A 23592-nucleotide genomic window follows, 5' to 3' on the forward strand; every position below is an offset into this window, starting at 1 on the left:
TTTTCAAACAACAAATATAAGTATTACACACAGTGGGGCAAATACTTAAAACAATTAACGTGTCCCTAAACCGCTTATAATTCCACAAATATATACTTCATTATTATTTAACAACAAAATAAAAATTAGAGGAATACATAAGTTAACAAACGTACGGAACAATTTTCGGATTTAATTTTTTATTTACATGTTCATGTTCGGGAAATTGTTATGAATAGGAATTAAAAATTTGAAAACGGTCAACTCTACGAAAAAATAACTTATGACCTTCTTTTGTGCAGCATTACTAAAAAAATCTAAAAAGTTGTATTCGACTTAAATAAGTTGATGTGAAAATTTCTTAATAATTTCTGGCAAACTATTAATTCTGATTCAATGACATCTTCTGGAAGTAAATATGCAAAAATAATATCAAAAAATTATTACCAACGTTTGTTAACTTATGTGCTTTTCTAATCAAAACCTCAAAAAAAAATTCACCACTGCTTTTTAAAATAAAATACAGTATCTCAAATCTTTCTGTATGAATAAAATTTTATCCCCTAAATATAACATAATATACAAAGACACTTGTCTCAAGAACTTATGAATAATAACAAAATAATAAATTGAATAATATGATTGATATTAAAAGGGTCACTAGATCTTGATATTGACGTAGTATTGATGGTCCACAATTTGTTGAAGTTGGTCGCCCATCTTCTGGTATTATTGATATATCGTTAGGTTCACGTAACGATAATTGTCGATTATTACTGCTACCTGAAGAACTACGATGTCCATCTTCTAATAAATCATTTTCACTACCACTACTTAACAATATTTCTTCACTTGGATCATCGTCCAAACCTGGTTTTTTATGTCTTTGTAATTCCATTTCTATTAAATAATAGATTTTGAGAAAAAATAGTGATTTTTTTGTAACTATTTGCCACCCATATATTTAAATATGTTTATTTTGTATGTTAAATCAAAGATGGAGATATCACCATGCGTAAATTTAAACTTTGACGTCATGAAAAGCCGACACATCATAAAAATTAATTTACAAAACGAATAAGTGCTTCTTCTTAAGAATGTAAAAATAATACATGCGGTTATGACCAAATGATTTTAATTGACTGTTCATGATGTCAAGATTCTGATATCCGTGGAATTCTCGTTCATTTCTTGAAAATTTATGGCCGTGTCAATATGGCGTCATGCCTACGCATTGATTCTGGTATTATGACGCCAAAAATTACGTTTAATCAAAGGCCCTTCTATATTAATCGTAGTTTTGGATGAAAACAGGACAATATATTTCAATTGTTTAAAGGGTAATATTAAGAATTTCCAAAATTAGGAAGTGAAAAACGTATGCCTAGAAAAGAATAAAACTTACCATAAAGCCGTATATTACCCTCCGCATCACCAATTGAATTTTTCGATATACATTTATAGCCACCTAAATCTGATTTTTCCAATCGTTTAATGGTTAACCGCATTTGTACACTATAATATGATAAATTACTTTCATTCATTTCATATTTATCATTTGAAATTATCATTTCGCCTGGAAAAAATTGATTATCAAAGTTACAACAAGTATAATAATTTAATTATAGGAGAAAATCGTATCGTGCACCTTTGGACAGTACCCATAACTTGTGAAATCGATAAATTTTTCTGATAATCGGAGGGCATTTTTAGTAGTCGTTTTTCAAAATTACAACAATATTTTACCAGTTGATTAGTTTATTATCAACATAATGTAAATAATTTGAAAAAAAGTGACATAAAAAAAATTATTTTCTTTCTAAATTCTGTGTTTCGTAACTGCTACTACTAAATACAGTATGGGTAAGTACAGTTTTAAGAGTAATTAATGTAAATACATACTTTTTGGTTGGAGTCTAACTAAAATTTATTTACGTCATCTTTGTTAAATTTGAGACGAAGACATGTCATGCATGTGGCTATATATTTATGATTTTTGTTTTCAGTGCTAATAAAATTGAAATCTGGGTAATCAATAAATGTGATTTTTATTAATATGTAATTTTTTCCCAGCTAAATCTGGTTGTAAAAAGATTCAAACATGCTTGCCTAAAGCTACATGCAGACGTTGTAGCTTTGAACAAAAATGCAGAGGTTTAGAAAATCTTATGTTACAAAAAAATGGTGACACTTCTAGAGAAGTGAAACAGCATCAAAAATACCGAAATAAATGACCTAAAATTATGATTAAACACCAAATATCTGAAGATTTTAGTTGAGCGTAAAATGACTTTCAAAATTAGTTTTTTTTATATGCCCAAAGATACATGACCTGTCTCTACATATAATGTTTTTAGTTCTAGGGGCACTCAAACTACGCCGTTATATAGCGATCAAAACGGTAACGCTACCTAACCATATTTGGAAGCAATATGTAGCCGATCATTATGGTAAGTAGCAATGTTGAATGAAGAGCATAAACCGTTAAACTTTACAATATTATTTGCCTTATATTTCACAAATTCAGGCACAAGTAGATTATAATTATAACATTGAAAGATCAACTCGGAAGATAAGGATCTCAACGACATGTGGTTCTAACAAGACGATGTAGGAACTTATACAACAATATCTCTTGAATGAAAAATGAATGATCTGAACGAAAAATTTGATGGTATTGCTCTGATCGATTTGTTTTAGTTTAAAAAAATCGTCATTGTTTTTAAATTATTCGCGTGGATTAGTTGATGAAGTTAATAGCCAATTTTACTTACTCAAAATGATAATATCCGTGCTAACCAATAATTACAATTCCAACGTTAAATAATGTTAAATATAAATGAAAATGGTCATACCTGATTCTCGTGTCCAGTAATTAATAGCCTTGGGTGAGGCCTCCACGTGGCATTGTAATGTTACATCAGTACCCGTTGGTGCACCAACTAGTTGATTTGGAACTTGTATTAATGGATGAACTAAACAAACAATAAGTATTTAAATTAATACGAAAAGATATTTTAAATATGGATATAAAGTTAAATTTTTTAAATATAGAAAGTAACATAAGTTTTATATTTTAAATTAGTCTTTATTCATCCGCTTTGCTGGAAGAATCCAATATTCTTCAAAAGTAATTAAAAAAATGTAAAGAATGATTGGATATATAAACAAATAGTATTCTCTCCACCCTTCTCAATCCATACTTTTCACCTGAATACGCACTTAATTTCGAATCTCAATGAACGAAACTTGGCCTTTGATTAAAGAGCATGCTGTATAGTATACGTTTTAATATTTATATGCCCTTTCCTTCCTAAAATTTAAAAAATACAGAAAATACAGGACTATAAGTGAAGGCCAAGCAGATAGACAGACAGACAAAGTGACTTTCGCATTTATAATATTAGTAAGGATTAATATTTAAAATTTCCAATCATAATTCCTTTTTAAACAATTTTTCAAAGTTAATTTAGATAGTGTAGGATGCAGTGGCGCACCTTTTTGTCAAAATTCAGAGACTCAAAGTAGATACGAAAATCTGTACTTTCAGTTTTATATGTAAAACGTTACCTCCCCTTCTTCCATAAGTGGGGGTCAATAACGTGTTTTATTAAATAGATTCAAAATTGTATTCGCTGTGATTCAGATCGAAAGTTTCCAACGAAATTCTTAACAATTATAATGAAATACAATTAAAATGTTTTCGAGACAATGCTATAAAAAAAATGTGTGTTTGCTACTTCTAATCAATAGTAAGTTTGAAATGGTATGTAATTAGGAAGATAAACGTTGATTGTTTGAAAACAACTCGCAGGGTTTGTTTGCTTAAACGTATTATTCTGACGAAATTGTTAATAGGGGCTTTGCAAAAAAAATTTGACAAATATTTCAACTGGTTATTTATCGAACTGACAACATAGGTTTGCCTATACTTAACTGACCCTTTTACAAAAGAAAAAAACTTTACACACTTGTGTTCCGTTGCATGATGTACTAAAAGTGATGATGATGATAAATAAATAATATTAGTGTGGTGGCATTATGAAGCATCATCCACTTATGTACTCAGTGCTTGTGTTTGACATTACATAATGATTTATCACCATTATATAAATTATTTTTTTTATTTATACGATTATTTAATGTCAATCAAGAAGATTATGCAAAACTAATGCTTAGGCCAGTTGACAGAGAGTATGACAAAGAGAGTCTATTGAAACTATCGTTCAAACTGGGATAAATTTAACAGTTGAGATCGATTTATAAAGCTATAAATAGTTTTTAGTATTTTTTTAATTTAATTTATTTTAATATATTCTATTTAAGACATTGTATCTGAGACATTCTTTACTTGCTCCCGTGGTGTGTATACTATTTTTCTCCCCGACGGAGGCAGAAACCGATAATTATTTTTGCACAGCGGGACGAAAGTTGACACTTTCTGCGCTGAGGTGAGAGAAAATTATATGCTTATTACCCATGCTTTTTGTATATATATAACTATAGGTTATAAATCAAGTTTTTTTACTGTTTATAACTCTACACATACTGTCTCACACATATCCTAAGGAGGAATATACATATATACTATGATGAATACACATATACTCCCCTCTATTAAAAATAAAATAATGCTTTTAATGTAGTATTAAAAATAATGCTCTGAATGTAGTATTTAATTTAATATTTTATGGATCCAAATAATAGATTTTTATCGAAACAGCCTCTTTTCACTGCAAATAATTGAAATGAGTCATCTTCACACGCTTATCCAATGCTATGTGTGTTAAAGATGTCATTTTTAATTGCAATTATTTCATGGGAGTGTGCGTGGTAAATGGTCTTCAAAAAACAGCGTGAGGCTTTAATTACTTATAATAAAATTTTTGAATATTTCTTAAGATTTTTCTTGCGTGACCTTATATATGTAATGGTGTACTAAAGCTAGGAATTTGTTCTGCACATTTATGTGCCAGCTACTAATATCTCAAACAAAACAAAGAATTGGCTGATGCAATGCTATCTATCTATGTATATGGCCGATACTGCTGTACGCAAGTGAAGTATGCACAATAACCAAACCCATCGGAAGCTGGCAGAAGCAACCGAAATATGGTTTCTACGTCGATGCCAGCGAATATTTTGAACCCGGCACATATACAATGAACGTTTATTTAAATATGCTGGTGTAAATAAACAAATAATATAAATACTTAGGGTTAGGTAATTAAGTTTCTTGGAACACAGTGTTAAGAAAAATACTTGAACATTTTGTTCTGACAGGTAAATGGGTGGATTCCAAAGTTAGAGGAAGAAGACGAATATCGTATCAAAGAGTTTAAATGTCAGTTTCAGTTATGTGAAAATCCTTAGTTTAGCTGATGTGGAACAAATTTATAAAAGATGTTTATTCATAATTGCCAACTTCTGTTTCGCAGACTTGGTACTATGGATGATCATGGGTGGTGTAAACTAAAAATATAAGGTAATTTTGTCAAAGAAAAAGGAAGAAATATAGGCTCACGAAGTTCTTATCAGACAGAGAGAGGTATGCGGATTTTAGGAATATGGTGTACACATATTGTAATTAATTTTGAATCAAAATATTAGCCAAATGTCCGCCCTATCTTGTTAACACTCTTTATTGTTCGATTAAATGAGTATTTTCATTTTGTAGTCTGTCATTTTCAATAATTACATGTCAAATTTTCTTCATAATGTCTCGGAGAGGCATCTGGTTGGCCATTGGCCTTAATTTAATTTTTCAAACGAAGACCAATTTACTTAGTCATCAAAACACCCAAAAAAGGAAATTTTATGGAGAGCATCGAAGGATTTAGGCCCCACATTTTCGTGATATGAGTCGTTAAGAAAATGCTTTAATCCTTAGATGATTCTAAGGGAGCAAATAGATTGATTTGTTTCACTTGAGAGTGCGCTTCATCGCAATACAGGCTTTTGTAATTGCTTACATCGTTTTTTATCCCAACATGCAATAAAAGATTATCAAATAAACATGCCGTACAAAATTTTTTGCGGCTAGAGATTACGAGTTAGCAATTTCGTGGCCGCTATTTGTTTTTATAAATAACTCCAATAAGTTTATTCTTTTACTAAAATATTTTTGTTGTAACTAACAATGTTTTTTTGCAATATACAAAAAAATTCAATCTTGCATTTTTATTGGAAAAAGACTTGCCAAAAAACTCAAAATGTCCGGTGACATTCAGAAGCTTTGATAAATGTTAATTTTCTACAGTTACACATGTGCTTTACACAATGCACAAAGCCACTACTTAGATGTGCTCTAGTTAGATTCAAAGGTCACAAACTATCTCTTAAATAGAAGTTATTAAGCTTTAGTAGTTCCAGCTTAAGAGATAGCTTGGAAATATAGGATATTATAACGCTAGGGTAACTATAGATTGTATTGAAACTTTAGATTGTTTGAGGGTTAGGAAGTTAACAAATGTTTAAATGTTTTTCCTGATTAAAAATTTTTCCAGGTCACAAATATGTGTGTTATTGTAACATGAGGCTTATAAGTTAACAATTCCTTTATATCCACTGTGTCATCACATATTTAAGAATTTAAACTTACAATGAACTAATAACATCATTCGTTTGCTGACAGATGGTGGCACACCATTCGCAGCTATACATAAGTATGCACCCATTTCACCACGTGTTACTTTTGTCAAGGTTAACACTTCACCTTCAACAACAGTTGCTGCAAAATAAAAAAGATACATAACCGAAAAATAGATTATATTTTATATATATTTTTTAAATATATATGTAATATTAATATTTGTTTTTTTATATAACATTTTTTTTAATACTGACATCTTGTTTTACCATTTACACCACCACGTGCTACAATTTCACCACCATCCTCACGTCGCCATGTTATAAATGGTTTTGGATAACCACGTGCTTTACATATTAATTTTGCTGATCCACCTTCTGGTACCATCATGTCACCGGATGTTTCTTCATATATAATATCCGGTGGTATCACTACTTCAAGAAATGCTGTCTGTAAAAATATAAAAATTTATTTTTGTTATAATTAAGTTACAATAATATTTATAATGGTAACATAAGTGCAGTGCCATTGAGAGAAATTTTGTTTTAGAATTATTCAACGAAATTTATTAATTAATTGAAATGGAGTGTTCAAATCACTAAAAAGCGTTCTATACAGAGAAACTTTTATAATATTACGGTAGTTTATATGCTATCCTCAGTACTTCGAACATACTACCATGCGAAACTCCTGAAGAATCCATATTAAGGAATTGTGTTAGTATGTATAAGCTTGTAAGAAGTGTGTAACCAACCACTCTATCGTGAATGGTAGGTAAACTTGGCTCTGTGATTGCCGTTTTATAAACCGTGATCAGCTCGACGCCGTTCCAATACATTGATTCGTTGCTACAGGAACGTTGATAAAAGGTGCTAGCCTCTTGACTTGACATCAAACATTTTGGCTGTGCATGTACTGAATTATTTCCCGTTCCATTTATTAGCATGATAATGAAAACACAGTACCATCTAAAGACCGTTTTGTTCGCTTGGATAGATTAGAGATAGTTTAGCAGTAAAAACTGGATAAGTATAAACTTGCAACTTTACAGTTTACCACAACCTGGCTAGCACATACTAACAGTGTTGCTCAAACTATGGAAACAGCCTGAAAATATACGTAGAATAAGCCTCAGTCAATTTCAAGGTGAACTATTTGCTGTACCCGTGACATTTACAAATAACATTAAGCCAGAGAGATGAAGAACCTCGATCTAATTCAAGCTAGGCAAACTCTTTTCTGATTAGAATATTTGGAAGATATGTTACGATGCCAGATTTCTGTTTTAGTAAAAAAATAAAATGGCAAAAGATTCGAATTTCCTGAAGTGTGTGCTTTGCACTGACACTCAGGTTGGAATTCTTTTGATCAGATTTTCTGAAAGTATGTGTTTCTGTTCCTGAAAATTTCATATCGTCATAATAATAAAAAAAGGAGCTATTTACCTGCATTTTCATTGGATCGGTATTCACTTGACACATATATTGTCCACGATCTTCTCGACGTACATTTCGTACGTGTAACGTCCATGTATTATAATCGTTATGTGTCACCGACAAACGAGCATTATTTGTAATAACGTGCTCGTGAATGGCCAATATTGCTTTTGTATCGGCTTTTATCCATGCAACCTAAATTAGATACCACATAGCCCACCCAAAATTATTATTGTTTAGATTAAAATAAATAGGTGATCGTAATTTTTTTATCAATATTTATTATTTTGTTTGTTTATAGTTAATTTAAAAAATACACAAGTAGATTACTAAATATTGCTACTAATGTTTAAGTTTTCGATTGTAAAAACATATACTTTCTTGTAAGAAATTATTAAACTGCTAAAACATCAGTTTATGAACTGAAGGATTAGATTCTAGCCCTTGGTGTTTTATTTCTGTTAAAAAACGTTGTAGCAGTCGCCTGAGCAAGAAACATTATTCTTCAGGAAAAACTCTTTAACATGCACCGTTTGCCGTTAACTAAAAAATTTCTTGTGATCGTAAAATAAAATGCTGCAAGGAAATATTTCCGAATAACAATGTTTCATGCAGGTATACGGTCTGGCGACTATTGTAATGTATTTAGGGTGTACGAAAAATTGGGTCGAATGTTTAATCATATATGGAATAATAATCCAAATTTTTGCCTACTCGATTTTCATATCTAAATTAGTAGACCACAAGCCTCTACTGAAATTTTTCGGGTAAAAAGTCATGTTGAAAAATGTGCTAATATATGTCAAAGTAATTTTAAGCAACATGGTGTCATTTTTGCGCGATACATTAGAGTACAGAGGAGAATGTCACACCCCTTGGTGTCTTACCCCTACATCACCAAATATGTACGGCGTTGTTGGATACTAACTCTGCATAGATATTCGAAACAAATTGAATAAATGCTGTACAGAAATAAATCTTGAAACTTCGGTAATGGAAGTAAAAAAATTTTTTTTATCTACCATCAATTTCCGAAGTTCTACGTGTTTATTTCTGTAGAGCGTTTATGTAATTCGCTTCGAATACTTATGCAGAGCTAGTCTCCAACAACGCCATACATATTTGGTGGTGCAGGGGTGAAACACCAAGGGGTGTGACATTCTCCTCTGTACTCACCTGTACCATCATAAATGACACCATGGAGCTTAAACTTTCTTTTACATATAGGTGCATCTTTTTCAACATGATTCCTGGTGGGTTATTTCATTCGAAACATTTCAGCATGGGCTTGTGGTTTATAGATGGTCAAAACTTTATTATTTAATTTTTCTTACTTAATAATGTTATCAACGGATAAATAAATTAAATATTTAACTTTTATAAATGGTTTTTAAAGTTAAGACATCAAAACGTTAAGGTAAGTATATGAAAATTATGTTATTGTTGAAGAACAAGTTCATAAATATTTGATTCAATGTTTGATCGGATGTCGCGTTGGTTGCAACGTATAGCCACTTCTAAGTTCGTTTATGTAAGAATATGTTTTTACAAAACGTGAACTAAACTTGTGCAGCGTGGATCTACGTGATTATTATACTAATTTGACAAATTTATAATATTATTATATTAACATGCAAAATTAAATGATGTAAATAAAAAATTTAATAATTAAACTAAAAATAATTAATTTTTTTAATAATTAGTTTTACGTTTTAATTTTGTTATATTTCAATCAATGTCAATGTACATTTTCCTTCAACCTTTTAATATAGAAAATCAACCAACCGGGTTTTACCTTTTAATATAGAAATTAGCCAATGCGGTTAACGTTTTACATCGATAAGTCATCAATCATTAATCTACCCAATTAGACTTGATTTGCTTTAACTTTTTTAACCAACTTATGTCATATTTAAACATTTAAATAGCTATTAAGGACTCCACGACAAATCAATTTATGTTAGTTGCATTCAAAAATTAAACAAATTGCAACAGGAGCAACTTTCATCATCGAAAGTATTTAAGATAGTTGAGACAGATAATTCAGTATCTATCCAATTGACAATTAATCTATCTGCAGATAATGTGCAGTTAGTACGATTTTTAGACTAAAAGTACTCTCTAGACTAAGACACATTATATTTATGTTTGGATCTTACAAAATTACATAACTTTGGGATCTGTTTAAAACATACTACTGTACTGAGCTAACATCGAGAATAAGTTCTAAGTGAGAATATCTATCAAAGAAAAATGGAACGAGAAGTCAAAAGACATTATTTCGTATACCTGAAGTAAGTTGGTACTCTGAAAACCGTGTCGTTCGATATCATTTCGACTGTCAATCAATGCGGTGTATATGAAGCAAAATTGAAGACCATTAAGGAGATTTACGAAAAGATACGACTAAATGCTTTGACGTCTTCTTTAACTTTGAAGTAAAGAAGCAAAAAAAGTACACTCCAATCTGTTTATAAAATGATATACTATTCTAAAAGTAGATTGTTCTACAAGTAATCAAATTGGGAAAGAATAAATTAACATATCATTTCTCTAAATTGAAAGCTCCATTTTCTTAAAGCAGAAGGAAACTATCAAAAAAAATAAATCATAAGGTTTTGATTTGAAAGAGCATGAAACTTTTTGAATAGATCTTATACTCCAGAAATACATCACTACATAGGATAAAATATAGACGCTTTCCGCTGTCTGTCCCTTTGCATGCTTAGATCTTTAAAACTACACAACGGATTTTGATGCGGTCTTATTAATAGATAGAGTGATTCAAGAGGAATGTTTATAGTATAAATAATGTATATAACACTGATAATTTTAGAGGTTTCTAATGTGATGTCGGAAAGAAACACATTATTGTATATGAAGGCATTCTGTAGCATATTTAGTATCAGCATTGGATCCGTACGTAGCCAGGGCGGGTCTCTAGTTTGTAATATTTACTATTTTAATAATGTTGAAGCATTTTTTTTTACTGTCGTTGGTCGAGTTCAAAAGGGACTGGTATGTTTAAATACTGTTGGGTTTTTGACGAATCGTAATTAAGATTAAACAAAAGAATTTTACAATTAAATAGCACTATTAAAAGTACAATAACATACATCATTTTTACTTCTCTAATAATGAAATAGAATAATGAGTAGTATTTTGGGCTATTCGATGGGTTTTCATTTAGTTATATAATAAGTATGCTATATATGTAAAACAGTAGCGTAGAGAGTATTTTTGGTGATCGGAGACAGTTCTAATTTTGTCACCATCTTCCTATTTACACAATTCAGAAAAAAAAACAAACACAAAAAATTGTAAAAATATATAGTATTCACTTTTCAAATGGTTTCAAATGAAAACGTCTTATTTAAATTAAAATTTTATTTTGCGTATATTTTGCAACACAATAACGTACTTTTATAAAAGCTAATTTATAACTCTTGTTCCATTGTAAAATATGTGCCTCGTTGTCCTCAACGAATACATTGCCAATTTTTAAGATATTTTCTCAAGTTTGAGAGTGCATTTGTAATGAATTAAGTTGATATTTTCGAAAATTTGTGTGTCCTTAGTTTTTAGAATAAATGAACTATTTACTTCATAGAAACAACGACATTTACTTAATATAAAATGACCAAATAAAGAATCTGGGAGCGAAACCACCAAAATACCATCTATGCTGACAGTTTTGACAAAAAAGAAAAATAAATAAGCTGAAAACGAACTCTCTAAACGTAACTCATAGAAAAACGAATTTGTCATGATTTTCTTTATAGAAAAATATTTGTGATGCTTTCAACTAATGCTTTTCAAATTAATTCTGAGAAAATTACCATTGTTAGTGTAGTTACGATTTACTGTGAGAGAGAAAAGTTTCCGTTTTAGAGAAGCTTTGCAAACAGGATGATTATCTGAGACATTAGTCAGCACGGCTGATTTCTGTTTCCCAGCACATTTGTGTTCAATAGTCTGGGGGTCATTAGCTGTTCTGCTACCTGGAGGCTACGCCACTGATCTATAAGCCACACATCACAAACAAAACATTCATTTTATAATCATTAAAATACTTATATAATAAATATTGTCGTCGGTATTGTAGGTATAATAGATATTAACAAAAAAACAAGTTCTAAAAGTATTTATTATATAATTTTAATGTCCTCTTCAAAAAACAATAATGAAAATGCAATTTACCTTAATAAATAAAATAATGTCCTCTTAATAATCTTCTATTACTATCTACCTACAACCTACAGTAAATAAAATATACATATTTTATATAAGTCGGTACAAGATGCCTTTTTATTATATTCCGTGTATTCTATGTATATTCTTTGTTAGACATATTATAATAATTAATTATTTTTATGTATAAAATTGTTGGTGCGTCTGTATTTAATGGCATAAGTTCTGAACGACTAGCCAAATTGGGTTTTTGAATTAAAAAGAAAATTATTAATTTTTGTATTTAATTTCAATTGTTTATTATAAATAATATTGAAATTCAACCAGAATATTACTGTTTTCCTAGCGACCTTGTTACTGTAACTCGATCTATTTCAGTTTTTCTGATTTATAATGAATGGGATCGGGGGCACGGCAGTGCCCCCGCCAAGTCGAGCGCTAAGCAAACACTGTCGTATCATCCTTTACTGGAACCATTTCGCCGCATTATAATCACCTACTTAAAATCCAAAATTTCAAGTCTGTAGGTCATTTAGTTCCGAAGTTAAGCGAAAGCAAATTTCGCATTTATGACACTCACTCATGATCATCAGAATAGAACTAGTACTTCCCATAAGCTCAGAGAGCTGAAATTTGGTACAGAGTTAGTGTTTAATGGCCACATAAAGGGAAAACTAGGATAATCGAAGATCTGGAGTACCTGGTGACCCTGAAAAAAATAAATCAATATGCCCACGTTTCTACAAAAAGAAGTGAAGTCCCACCAAAAACATTCTGTAAAAAACTAGCCAAGTCTCGTTGGAGCTGCTTGTTTATCTCTAAAAAGTAATGAAATCTAGACAAATTCGTGCCAAATGTAAGGTTAATTACTGCGATTTCTTTATTATTATAGTTAATGTTGCGTGACTTGACCGTGGACGTTGACGTCGTCTCAGATTGGTGTCATGGAGCACCTGGTTTTGTACTCTTGTGTACCCTTCAATGGCCAAGTCACACAACATTAACTATAATAATAAAGAAATCGCAGTAAGGCACCTTATACTTGGCACGACTTTGTCTAGATTTTATTACTTTTTAGAGATAAACAAGCAGCTCCATCAAGACTTGGCTTGTTTTTTACAGAATTTTTTTGGTGGGATATAATTTTAAATATTCCATCTCGTCGAATTTCCTTTCAGTATTATGTACGACAACAAATTGAAATAAAATATAAGGCTTTTTTTTTTGTTCAAAGTACAAATATTCCTCATAAAAAACTCGCTAAAATAAAAACTTTTAAATAAAAACCTATTAAAACGGTTTTCGCCAAATTTTCAACGGTTCCCAATTCAATTTATTACGTCATATAATGTTTAAATATTTTCTTCGGTCGTTTCTGTTATGCTTTTATAAGTAAATTATAATTCTTTGTAACTTTTAAATTATTTTCAAAATATACAATAAAAACAGTTTCGTTATAAATTTATGTAATAACATTCTATTTTAAATAGATATATACCATATTTCGAAGGACACGAGCTCCAAAGACTAGGTCGAAAGCATGTGTGGTGTCGACGGGACCTTTACGGGTTCAGAGGGGGAAGAACGAGTATTGCGTCACTATAAATATTTATATAGAAGTAATTATTCAGCGAATCGGGTGGGTAACGGCAAGTTATCTTTATAAAATAATATCGTATATTTATAACAGATGTGATAAAACGAATTTTGTGGTATCTTCATTAAAGTTTTAATGAATATGCGCATTTGTAACAATCTGATGTTTAACGGAAGAAGCTTTTTGAATTAAGAATATGTTCGGGTCTTTAAAATGAATGAATAACACCTTGACAAAAACTTACCATACGTGGATACTAAATTTGTGTGATCTCACATCTAGGGACTATTTTCTTCTAACCCAGTCACGATGATCGCAGATCCAAACTATTTAAGCACAAATGGCACAAAATTAGCAAAATTCCATGAACCCAATTTCATAATGATATTATTTTTATTGATTTAATTTCAATTTAAAGTTAACTCGCTTTAAAAAAAACGCCCGTAATTTATAGCACATAGCTATTTGCATTGATAGCGCATTCAGGCCACGGGTAAAACCTCAATTTTCTTTCTTTTCAGTTTTTTCAGTCTTTTAAAAGTCCGTGAAAAATAAATGCCGAATTTTAATTTCACTCTGGGCTCACAGTCTATTAATTGGCTGCAAATATATACACAGTGAAAAAAGTAATAGTTGTAAGAAAATATATTCTAAAAATGGTAGAAAGTAAATATTTTTTGGTACAAGGAAATTTGAAAGAACTGAAAAGCTTATTTCCTGTTGCAATCGAATTACAATTGTTGTACTCCTTAAAACTTCTCTAATCTGGTTTTATATTTTGCTGCCAATGTAATACGAATTCAAAGTTATTCCGCTTTATATGTTCCAATTAAAACTTCTAGCCGGTCAAATCATCAAAAGTACTTTTGACCGCAGACTTTCGAAAATAATACGTTTGGCTGAAATAATTGTCAAAAGTACTCTTACTCAATGAAGTTGGTCAAAAGTGGTTTTGACTAACTGCTTTTTGCTTACTTTTACTTCAATTATTGTGACTTCAATTAAAGTCAATAGTCATTACAAAAACTGCAATGTCGTTTTTCGTTATTTTACTGGCAATTTTATAAGTACTTGCTACTTTTTCTTTGTATCAGTAATAACAGCAAACCTTTGCAATAAATCATTTCAAATATTAAATAAATGAATAGTTTTATTTCCATTAAAAACAATTAAAAGTAACTTTGACAGACGTCTAAAATTGGGTAGTAGTCTTCAGTTGGCAGTCTGCTATGACAATCCAGCAGATGGTTGTTCGGGTGTTACACATAACGGAACTGTTTTATAAAACAACTAACAATTTAGCAAAAGAACTGATTCGACAATCCATCTGCAACAGATATGTACGCACGTAATTAATTTTTTGATAGTACACACAGTCCATATCAAAAAATGCACGAAGCTGCAAGAAATCCATCTTCTACAGAACCTGTAGGGATTTAAACATGCAGTGCGCCTCATTTTCAGTGCAAAGCAGAAGGATTTAAATAATTTGTTGTTGTAATATTTACTATTCAAAGAGACATATCAAATGGTCTTTGAGTTGAAAGAAGACACGAATCAGATGATCTATAGGTTAAATAGAGTTATCATTTCATGACTTCATGTGATCGCAAGAGAATTACGTATCGGGTGTTTCTTAAATGTTTATTTTTGGAGTTATAAGTACTATTATATTTGACTAATATGTTAAGTTACATTCTCAGTCCATGTAGCACACACACACTTAGGCTACGGAGCCCATTGTGATACCATATTATGTGTTTTACCACCTTATTCGCTGATAATTTCATTCATCACCTCCTCAATTATTGTGAGAGGCCGAGTACACCTCCTTCATGCATATTCGATGCACTAAAACAGTCCATCACAAGTACTAATTAAATTAATTTTTGTTGTGACGACGTAAATAGAACACGCTACTCTAGGCAAACCCCGAAGGGAATTGGTTGCGCCTTAATCAACTGAGCTTCTAGAGTTGATCAATAAAACAAACACATTGTTCATTCAAGTAGTTTAATGTTTTATTTATTTAAAATTTGTGTATTGCTAACTCAAATGTTATTAAAGATTTGGTTCAAAAAGTCCCACCACTGCCTTACAACTACTTATGATTGCTCTTCAAGTAATTAAAGACGTAGCTCTCTGAAGAGTACCTAGGCCATCCCGTTCGGATGCAGCTGCAGCTATAATATTTTATCAACATTAAGTGGAACTTATAAGTTTCCAATTCCAAATTACTTCGTTTTGCATAAAGTGGCTTAATTTAGAAATTAATATATAATATTTTAATTAGGTCATCTCTGGTGCATTATGGCTGCAGATGCATCGATACAAGATGATTAAGATATTCTTCTTACGTCTACAATTACAAAGAAAATAATAATGTATTGTAAGGCAGTGGGGGAACATTTTGAATCAAATTTTTAATTGCATTTGTGTTAGAAATGCAAAAATTTTTAATTAATTAAACATTAAACTACTGTACTGAACAATGTCTTTACTTTATTGGTTAAATTCAATAGTGTCCATAAGTCCTCAACTATTGGGTTTTAAACAAATATAAGACACTATCGACAACTTTCCAGAGAATGCGCTCTTAAGCTATGTCAATCGAGTCATGGGCACCCTGTATACGAATATTATGTGATTGAACTTTCTTTGAAACAGCAGATTTTCGAATAGCAAAGTGACCATAATTTATATGACAACACTAAAACGTTTTGTAGTCCCACTTAAGGTAAGTAATATTAATTCCATTGATAACTTAATTATTCAAACAGTGTGCGAGTGATATCAATTCATTTTCCAACCATATCGAAATATTAAACATCAATTTTTTATTAGGCTATTATTAGCTTAATGATTTGTATGTATGTATATAATAGAATTGTTCGATTCAATTTTCTCTCATTTCCGGGTGTGTGAATGCTCACGAATTATGTAAACGTGCTAATCATACCATAAGGGAAGACAAAACTTTGTTTAGCGTTAAGGGTAATTTCAGTCTGAAATTTAAAATATAGTTTTTAATACGCTTAAGAAAATTGGCTTATTCAAATTAAAATTAAAAAGTACAACATAATTTTCATTATGATGTAAAAATCAATGCTTCAAAGCGTGGAGTTATCGATATCTTTTAAATGAGCTACTTAAAAGATTGAATGTAGAAAACAGTCCACGCTTTATAACAATGAATTTTACAACATAATAATAATAATAATTTTTTTATTTTTTAGCCCACATGTTAATGATGCGTATTATCGCATTAAAAAAAACTATATTTTAACTTATACTTTAAATACCAGTCTTTATTAAAAGCAACCCCAATTATATTAGTTTTTCCCAAATTGTTGATAACTAACTGATTATTTATTAATTGAACTAGTCCTGCCCTGCCACGTTTCACTGTGGCACATTATGATTGCATGGAAATATACGAGAAGTATCAATGTTAATAAATTTTATAAAATTTGATAAATCCTCAATAAAAGAGTTCACAATTTTTAAAAGGCTGAACTGATTTTCTTGTTACAGACAGTTTTGAAATGTGCCCTGCCCTTTTAGTTGATACCCCACTAGAATATATTTGAAAATTCGATTGCACATTCCCACTTGCAACTCCACATTTCCTTGCGTCGGGGTTTAAAAATAGATAAAAACAATCTTTGCAGTTGGTTGTGTGAAAATTTGAGCTCAATCGATGGAGAACCTTCTGGCTTTTTGAAGCATAGACAAACCAATTTAACGTGAGCTTAGTGGGAAGTTACTATCTAAACAATTTTTTTTTTTGTAGATTGTTGCATTTTTTTGGCACGGAGTATATGCACTCAATTAGTTACAATTATTTGGAGAGTACACATTATACTTTTAACATAAACTCACTATAGTGAAAATTTGTAAAAGGACATACCCCGGGTTTATATGGTTAAGGCATTCATCTATAAAACAATATCTACTGTAACATTTAACAAGACTAATGTTATAGAATTTGGTCAGTAAATATTTTTCTTAATAAACTAGACTTTCCTCATTTAGGTAAACAAATAAGTATGTAATCATTATATATTTTTAATATGTCTCAATTTTTGGCACCTATTTTCTGTTATTTTTAGGCCTAAAATTATTTCCATAAAGAAAATTTGTAACCTGTCAAAAGAATTTTTTTTTTTTTTTTTTAATAAATTTTTAAAAACCAACTTTTTTTGAGTTTTTTTTCTTACACTTTTCAAATAGGCTTTAGCCTTAAAAAATCGTTTAATCGATATTATGCACAACTCATTATGGTGGAAGCATTCGAAAAATTTTTAATTTAAAAATAAATTTAGGACTTTACCGATACCAATCTAGGACCTTAAATTCTAATATTTTTTGTTTTTGCTTTACATTTTGAACTTTTAATTTTTAGGTTAAATGTTTTCATATGCATTTTTACTTTTAATTTTATAGTGAGTAAAATTTTTATTTCGTGACTACAATATGGAAATGAGAGAGAGAGCCTAAGTGGCCGAACGGTCTAAGGCAATAGACTCAAACCGGGCCCATTATTATTATATGGAAATGAAAAATTAACTCGAGATTTACTTTTTCAAACGACATAGAGACGAACATTTCTATTAAATATTATGTATCTATGGGCGTTTCAAACTATAGGTCTTTTTATTATCGCTAGATAGAGTCTTTCGTAGTATTAAAATCCAAAATTATCTCAAATAATATAATCTACAAATAAAATATTTTATAATATTAAGTATACGTTAATAAGGCGAAAATGTCATAGGTTTGAAGTTAAGGCTTTTTTAAATCAACCCTCTTTTTTTGTACGAGGGTAAAAAAAATCTATTTAAAATTTACATCCATTGCAAAATAAAATTTATATTAAACTGCAAAAATAAAACTATTAAAGAATATTCGTATTTATGAATAGGAACAGGAAATTCAACATCGTAGAATATAAGCCCAACATAACTTTCATTTTACAAGGAAGTAATAAATTCATTGGCCACAGTGAATTCATGAAAGAGAATCAACAAGTACTTATTCCTATTGTTTTATTCTTGTGCAACACACAACACAACACACAACGACAAGGAGCGAACAATCACTGTGTTGTTCACCCTGTTAAGTGGTGGCTGATTTAAAGGGTGTCCTAATAAGAATATGCAACATTCAATTTTTGGAATTAAAAAAAATTTTTTAGTAATTAAGAAATGTTAAACATTAAAATTATTAATTAAAAAAGAAAGGAAACAATGTTAATGAAATGTTAAACAAATGACTGCTTCGAATTTATTGATGTTTAGATTTCTAAAATTAAAAAAAAGTCGCTTGAGATCTATATAAGATGTGAGATTTTCACAGGAATCTTACGTTAGTTAACCATAGCAGTGCCTCCACTCACTTCACTGAAAAGTTAGTATCTTTATATACGATATGCCTCTTTGTCGAAATCGATTTTATTCGAGAATCGTTTGAAAAGAAACGTCTAAGCATTCAGACGTCTATTTCATACACTAATAAATATACATCTTATAATGGATCAGCGTATAGCTTTTTTATAAAATTTTCTTTTAAACGCTGGGCCCTGAATGTTTACTCAGTCATGCTACCTCAAAAACCGGAACTCGCCCATAGACTATTCAAGGCATTATAAATTAAATTTGCTTTTAAGCCAGAGCGCCTGCAAAATCGTTTCCGACAATTGTATTTTGTGTATTTTGGGCTGATTGTGTAGTCTTTATTATTCATTTATAGTTATCAGCACAAATAAATTCAAGAAGTTTTCTCTTTTAGGATTTCAATGTGAAAAAGTGAGTTTATATGTTATGCAGCGTGTTTTCATTGTATTGGACTCAGGTATCGCTAGTTTAGTCCAATAAAACACCTTCGCTGTTTCCCGCTGTTTAAAAATGAGTAGTAATACTTTTTAGATCTACGTTACGAAAATAAAATTTTTTTTTATATAAAATAATAATTTGCCCTTCCATTCAATTAACAAATAAAGTAATAATAGTGTACTAGTGTTTTTAATTGTACCAACTTTTTGAATTGGATTCAGGCCAACAATATAAGTTTCATCAGAATCGAAAAAATTGTCCAATTGAAATGGCGAAGTCTACGTTTCGACTTCGTTTTTACAATTTGGGAACTTTGAATGAGTAAGTTTGAAATGGCTATCAAAGTGTCAGGCTCTTATTACATTGAGAAATGCCTTCTAATATTGAAGCCCGTGCACTTATCACAAAAAGGCAAATGTTATTTACTTTAATATAATATTTATTTAGATGTATAGATTTAGAGTTTAGTCACAGTTTGTTTTGCAGACACTATTTATACTTTTGCATGCACTTTTTACATGATGTAAGTAGAAAAGTCTGGTGCTATTTACCGTATTGTAATATTATCTTTCTTTTCCTACTTACGCCGAGCGTAAAAAGTGTATGCAAAAAAGAACATATTACATCAACTAACATGATTGTAATATTCTTTTGAATGAATTTTTTTATTCCTCAATGAAATTTTTCCTTCTTATAAGAACACTCTTTAGTTTTTGTGTATTATGTGTTTTCTATTCAATATGAAAGGATAAAAGTATTAATAACTGTCCTTATGTTGATTTATGTTTATCTTTTATGTATTTTAATTTACATAAACAAAACACAATATAGAGGAAAATGACAATTTATCCACATTTAAATTCATTTTTATGTTTATGAGTACCTTAAACTTTATAATAAAATTTTTTTTTATTAATGGATTAACAATAATACGAGAAATTATTATGTTGCCCGATATTATACCGTTTTTGAATAAACAATTGAAGAGTGCGGCCAAAGCCCAGAAAAATGGGGCCAAAATTCGAAAAAAAGTTTCTAGATATGACTTTTTAATCATTAAGTTTCCTATAAGAATCCTCTAAGCTCCTTATGTTTCTTATAGGAACCCTCTTAAATTTCTGAAAGTGCTTCGAGTAAAGGAAATCCAACAAAACCAAATGGAATTTCCGCCTGGAGGTCAGTGAAGTACGTAAAAATTTTTGTTAAGATCAATACTGCAACAGAAAATTTGTTGAAATAAAAATATAAAATTATTTTTTTATAAAACAAAATTGTTAACAGTATGTAATAACACGCTATTGAATGCTGTCTTTAATCCTATTGGAAGTTACTCAGAAAAGTATTAGCTATTGAATAAAACAAAATTCATCTGCAACTATCTGCTACTTGAATTTGATACTTTATCCCAAGGGGTGGTCAATAAGGGGTGAATTGATATAAAATTTGTAATCAGCGACGCCAAAAACATCCGCGATTCAATTTTGGAGTGAATTACTTAAATTTTCAAGTTTTGGTGCAAGGGGTGGTCGATAAGGAGTGGAGGGGGTGAAGGGGGCGAATTTCCGTACATTTGAAACATAATTTGAAATCAAAAACCCTAAAACCCTCGAAAACGGCATGTAACTTGATTATAATAAATAATACAATTTTACATGTTAATATTTTACAATTTATTTTAGTGAATTACTTAAATTTTTTAATTTTGGCCGCATTTTTGGTCTTTGATCGTGCTACTATACTTAGTTGTATGCTTGGTTATTTTTCAGTCAAATTAACATGTTTGCAATTCTCCAAATAAAATTAGATATTTCATGAGTTTAATATGGTCTCTAACTTTTTTCTTTACTAAGTTTTTGCATTAAATAATGCCAATATAATTTTAGTAAAACCGCCTGACGATTTATTTTTAGCAATTACAAAATACGATTCCTACTACTAAGTTACTACTAAAATAAGTTACTACTAAGACATGTTTAGATAAACATGGTTAAATAGATTTGTTTTCAGTTGTATTATATACAGCGTGTATCATTGTAATATATTAGGAAGTGTTCTATGTAAGGCCATATTGGATGGTTCTTAAAGTTTTTTTTCATTTTTATTCTGATTATTTTGACTTTGGAATCTTTCGCCATAGCTCAATCTTGGGCTCACAGATTTAATAAAATTGTCAATTCTGGACCCTGGTAAAACTCAAATTTAAAAATTGGAAACAATTATTTTTCAATCTACATTTTCTTGGAAATAAGAATTTGTTTTAAAAAACTAGGGTTTCTATTGAGAAAAATAATTTGAACCGCAGGCAGGGCAATATGATGGACTTAAGATTTGTTGAAAATCAAGGCTTTCGTTGGCCCCCATCAAACTCTGGAAATTATTTTTTGCAGGGTTTTTTTTATCGGTTAAGTTCAAATTGAACTTTTACTCATAATTGATTAAAATTGTCCACCCTGTATGGGTTGAGCTGTGCTATATTGTTGTACAGATAGGGACACTCTATATAAGACATTGGTAGCTTATTAGACTTGTGTATTGTGTTTAATAAATAACGGACTTAAATATATCGTATTTTTTAGAGCATTTAATTAATAACTGATACGAATTAATTTTAATTGGATATAAATCAATTTTCCCGCATGTATAATTTTAGATCATTTAGACCTATTCGAAATAGAAATAAACTTATACTATAGCATTAGTATTTTAAAAACTTTATATTCTATGAGAAATTAATAAGCATATAAGGCATGACTCTAACCTTAGAAAAACCAATTTGAGAAAAATCATTTTAGAAGGTACCTATCAAGATGTGTAGTGAATGAAAGTCAATGGTATTCCTAATGTTGTATTAAAAAAAAATGTGATAATATAACAATTTCTAAATTAAAACTGACTTACGACTTTCAATCTTTCGAACGAGAATTAAAATTCAGATAAAAAAGTGACATTTTATTAAACTTTTTTGTCTTTCGGAGGAAGGATAATTGATAATTGCTACCTCTCTCTCTTCGGAACGTTCCTACATATATATACTGTTTACATATACTGTTTTACTCATTCCCGCTCTTGTGCAGTTGGGCTAAAAACAATTCAACTTCAATTTCTATTAAACGAGAGCAATTTATTTATATTATAACTTCGTCTGTTATAATTCTACTACATTAATGTACATCAAAGAATACAAATTATAACAACTATTCTAGCTAGATGAAAAGATTACGAAGCTGTCAAATGCTATGAGCTAAAATTTTGCTTAAGATATAAGTACTTTAATTTATCTTCAATAATTTGGATTTGCACATTTTAAAACAAATTATTATTGTCTTGTTACCTACTGTTCCATTTCTCTTTTCTTTCCTTCTAACATTTATTTGGCTGACCACTTTTATTTCTAGCCATTCACTCGATTTGACGTTACTCACCGTCAACAATTTTTTAAGCACTGTATATGTTAAGATTATATTGTAATAGGAGGATTTTCATTTGTTTTGGTCCTTAAGTAAAAATAATCTTAGTAAACCATTCCCTTTACATTTAAGACAATTTATTAGCATTATAATTAAATAACACCGCTTCGCTCAGCGATCTTTTAAACCGAAGCAAAGATTACCGCGTAATTTCATGGGTTTTAATTTTTTGGTGCGGAAACCTATTTATTTTGCTAAAAAAAATTGAGTCTTTTGCGACCCTCGAGGTTCACACGAAAAACTTCCCAGTATAATAAAAAGTTATAAAAAGGTCTTGTTAACATTTATAGAGCATGTTTCGAACATGTTTTGCGGCTTATGCTGTAACGATCATTATCTCCATAGATAAATTATGAGTTTCATTCACTTTTCAGATTCAGTTTATCGAATTTTACCCGGTTTTTTTATTACCATAAAAAAACGGCTCAACCAATTCTGCTGAAAACTCAGTTCTTAAATACACGATTACGCGTCCAATAGGCCCACGTGTTAATATCCG

The 23592-nt window shown here is 30.2% G+C and overlaps 1 protein-coding gene across 1 annotated transcript in view; it reads right to left on the bottom strand.

Moving 5' to 3' along the window:
* Positions 1 to 583: 583 nt before the first annotated feature.
* Positions 584 to 23592, bottom strand: part of LOC123305393 (lachesin-like) — a 98613-nt gene continuing 75604 nt past the window's right edge. Inside the window, exons 4-10 of the mRNA XM_044887099.1 lie at positions 8014 to 8199; positions 6826 to 7018; positions 6581 to 6709; positions 2835 to 2954; positions 2202 to 2214; positions 1385 to 1494; positions 584 to 879 (exon numbers count right to left, since the gene is read on the bottom strand). Of these exons, the coding sequence (XP_044743034.1) occupies positions 584 to 879; positions 1385 to 1494; positions 2202 to 2214; positions 2835 to 2954; positions 6581 to 6709; positions 6826 to 7018; positions 8014 to 8199 (1047 nt within the window). The remainder of the gene's footprint in view (positions 880 to 1384; positions 1495 to 2201; positions 2215 to 2834; positions 2955 to 6580; positions 6710 to 6825; positions 7019 to 8013; positions 8200 to 23592) is intronic.

Source organism: Chrysoperla carnea, chromosome 1, assembly GCF_905475395.1.
Source record: "Chrysoperla carnea chromosome 1, inChrCarn1.1, whole genome shotgun sequence".
NCBI lineage: Eukaryota > Metazoa > Arthropoda > Insecta > Neuroptera > Chrysopidae > Chrysoperla > Chrysoperla carnea.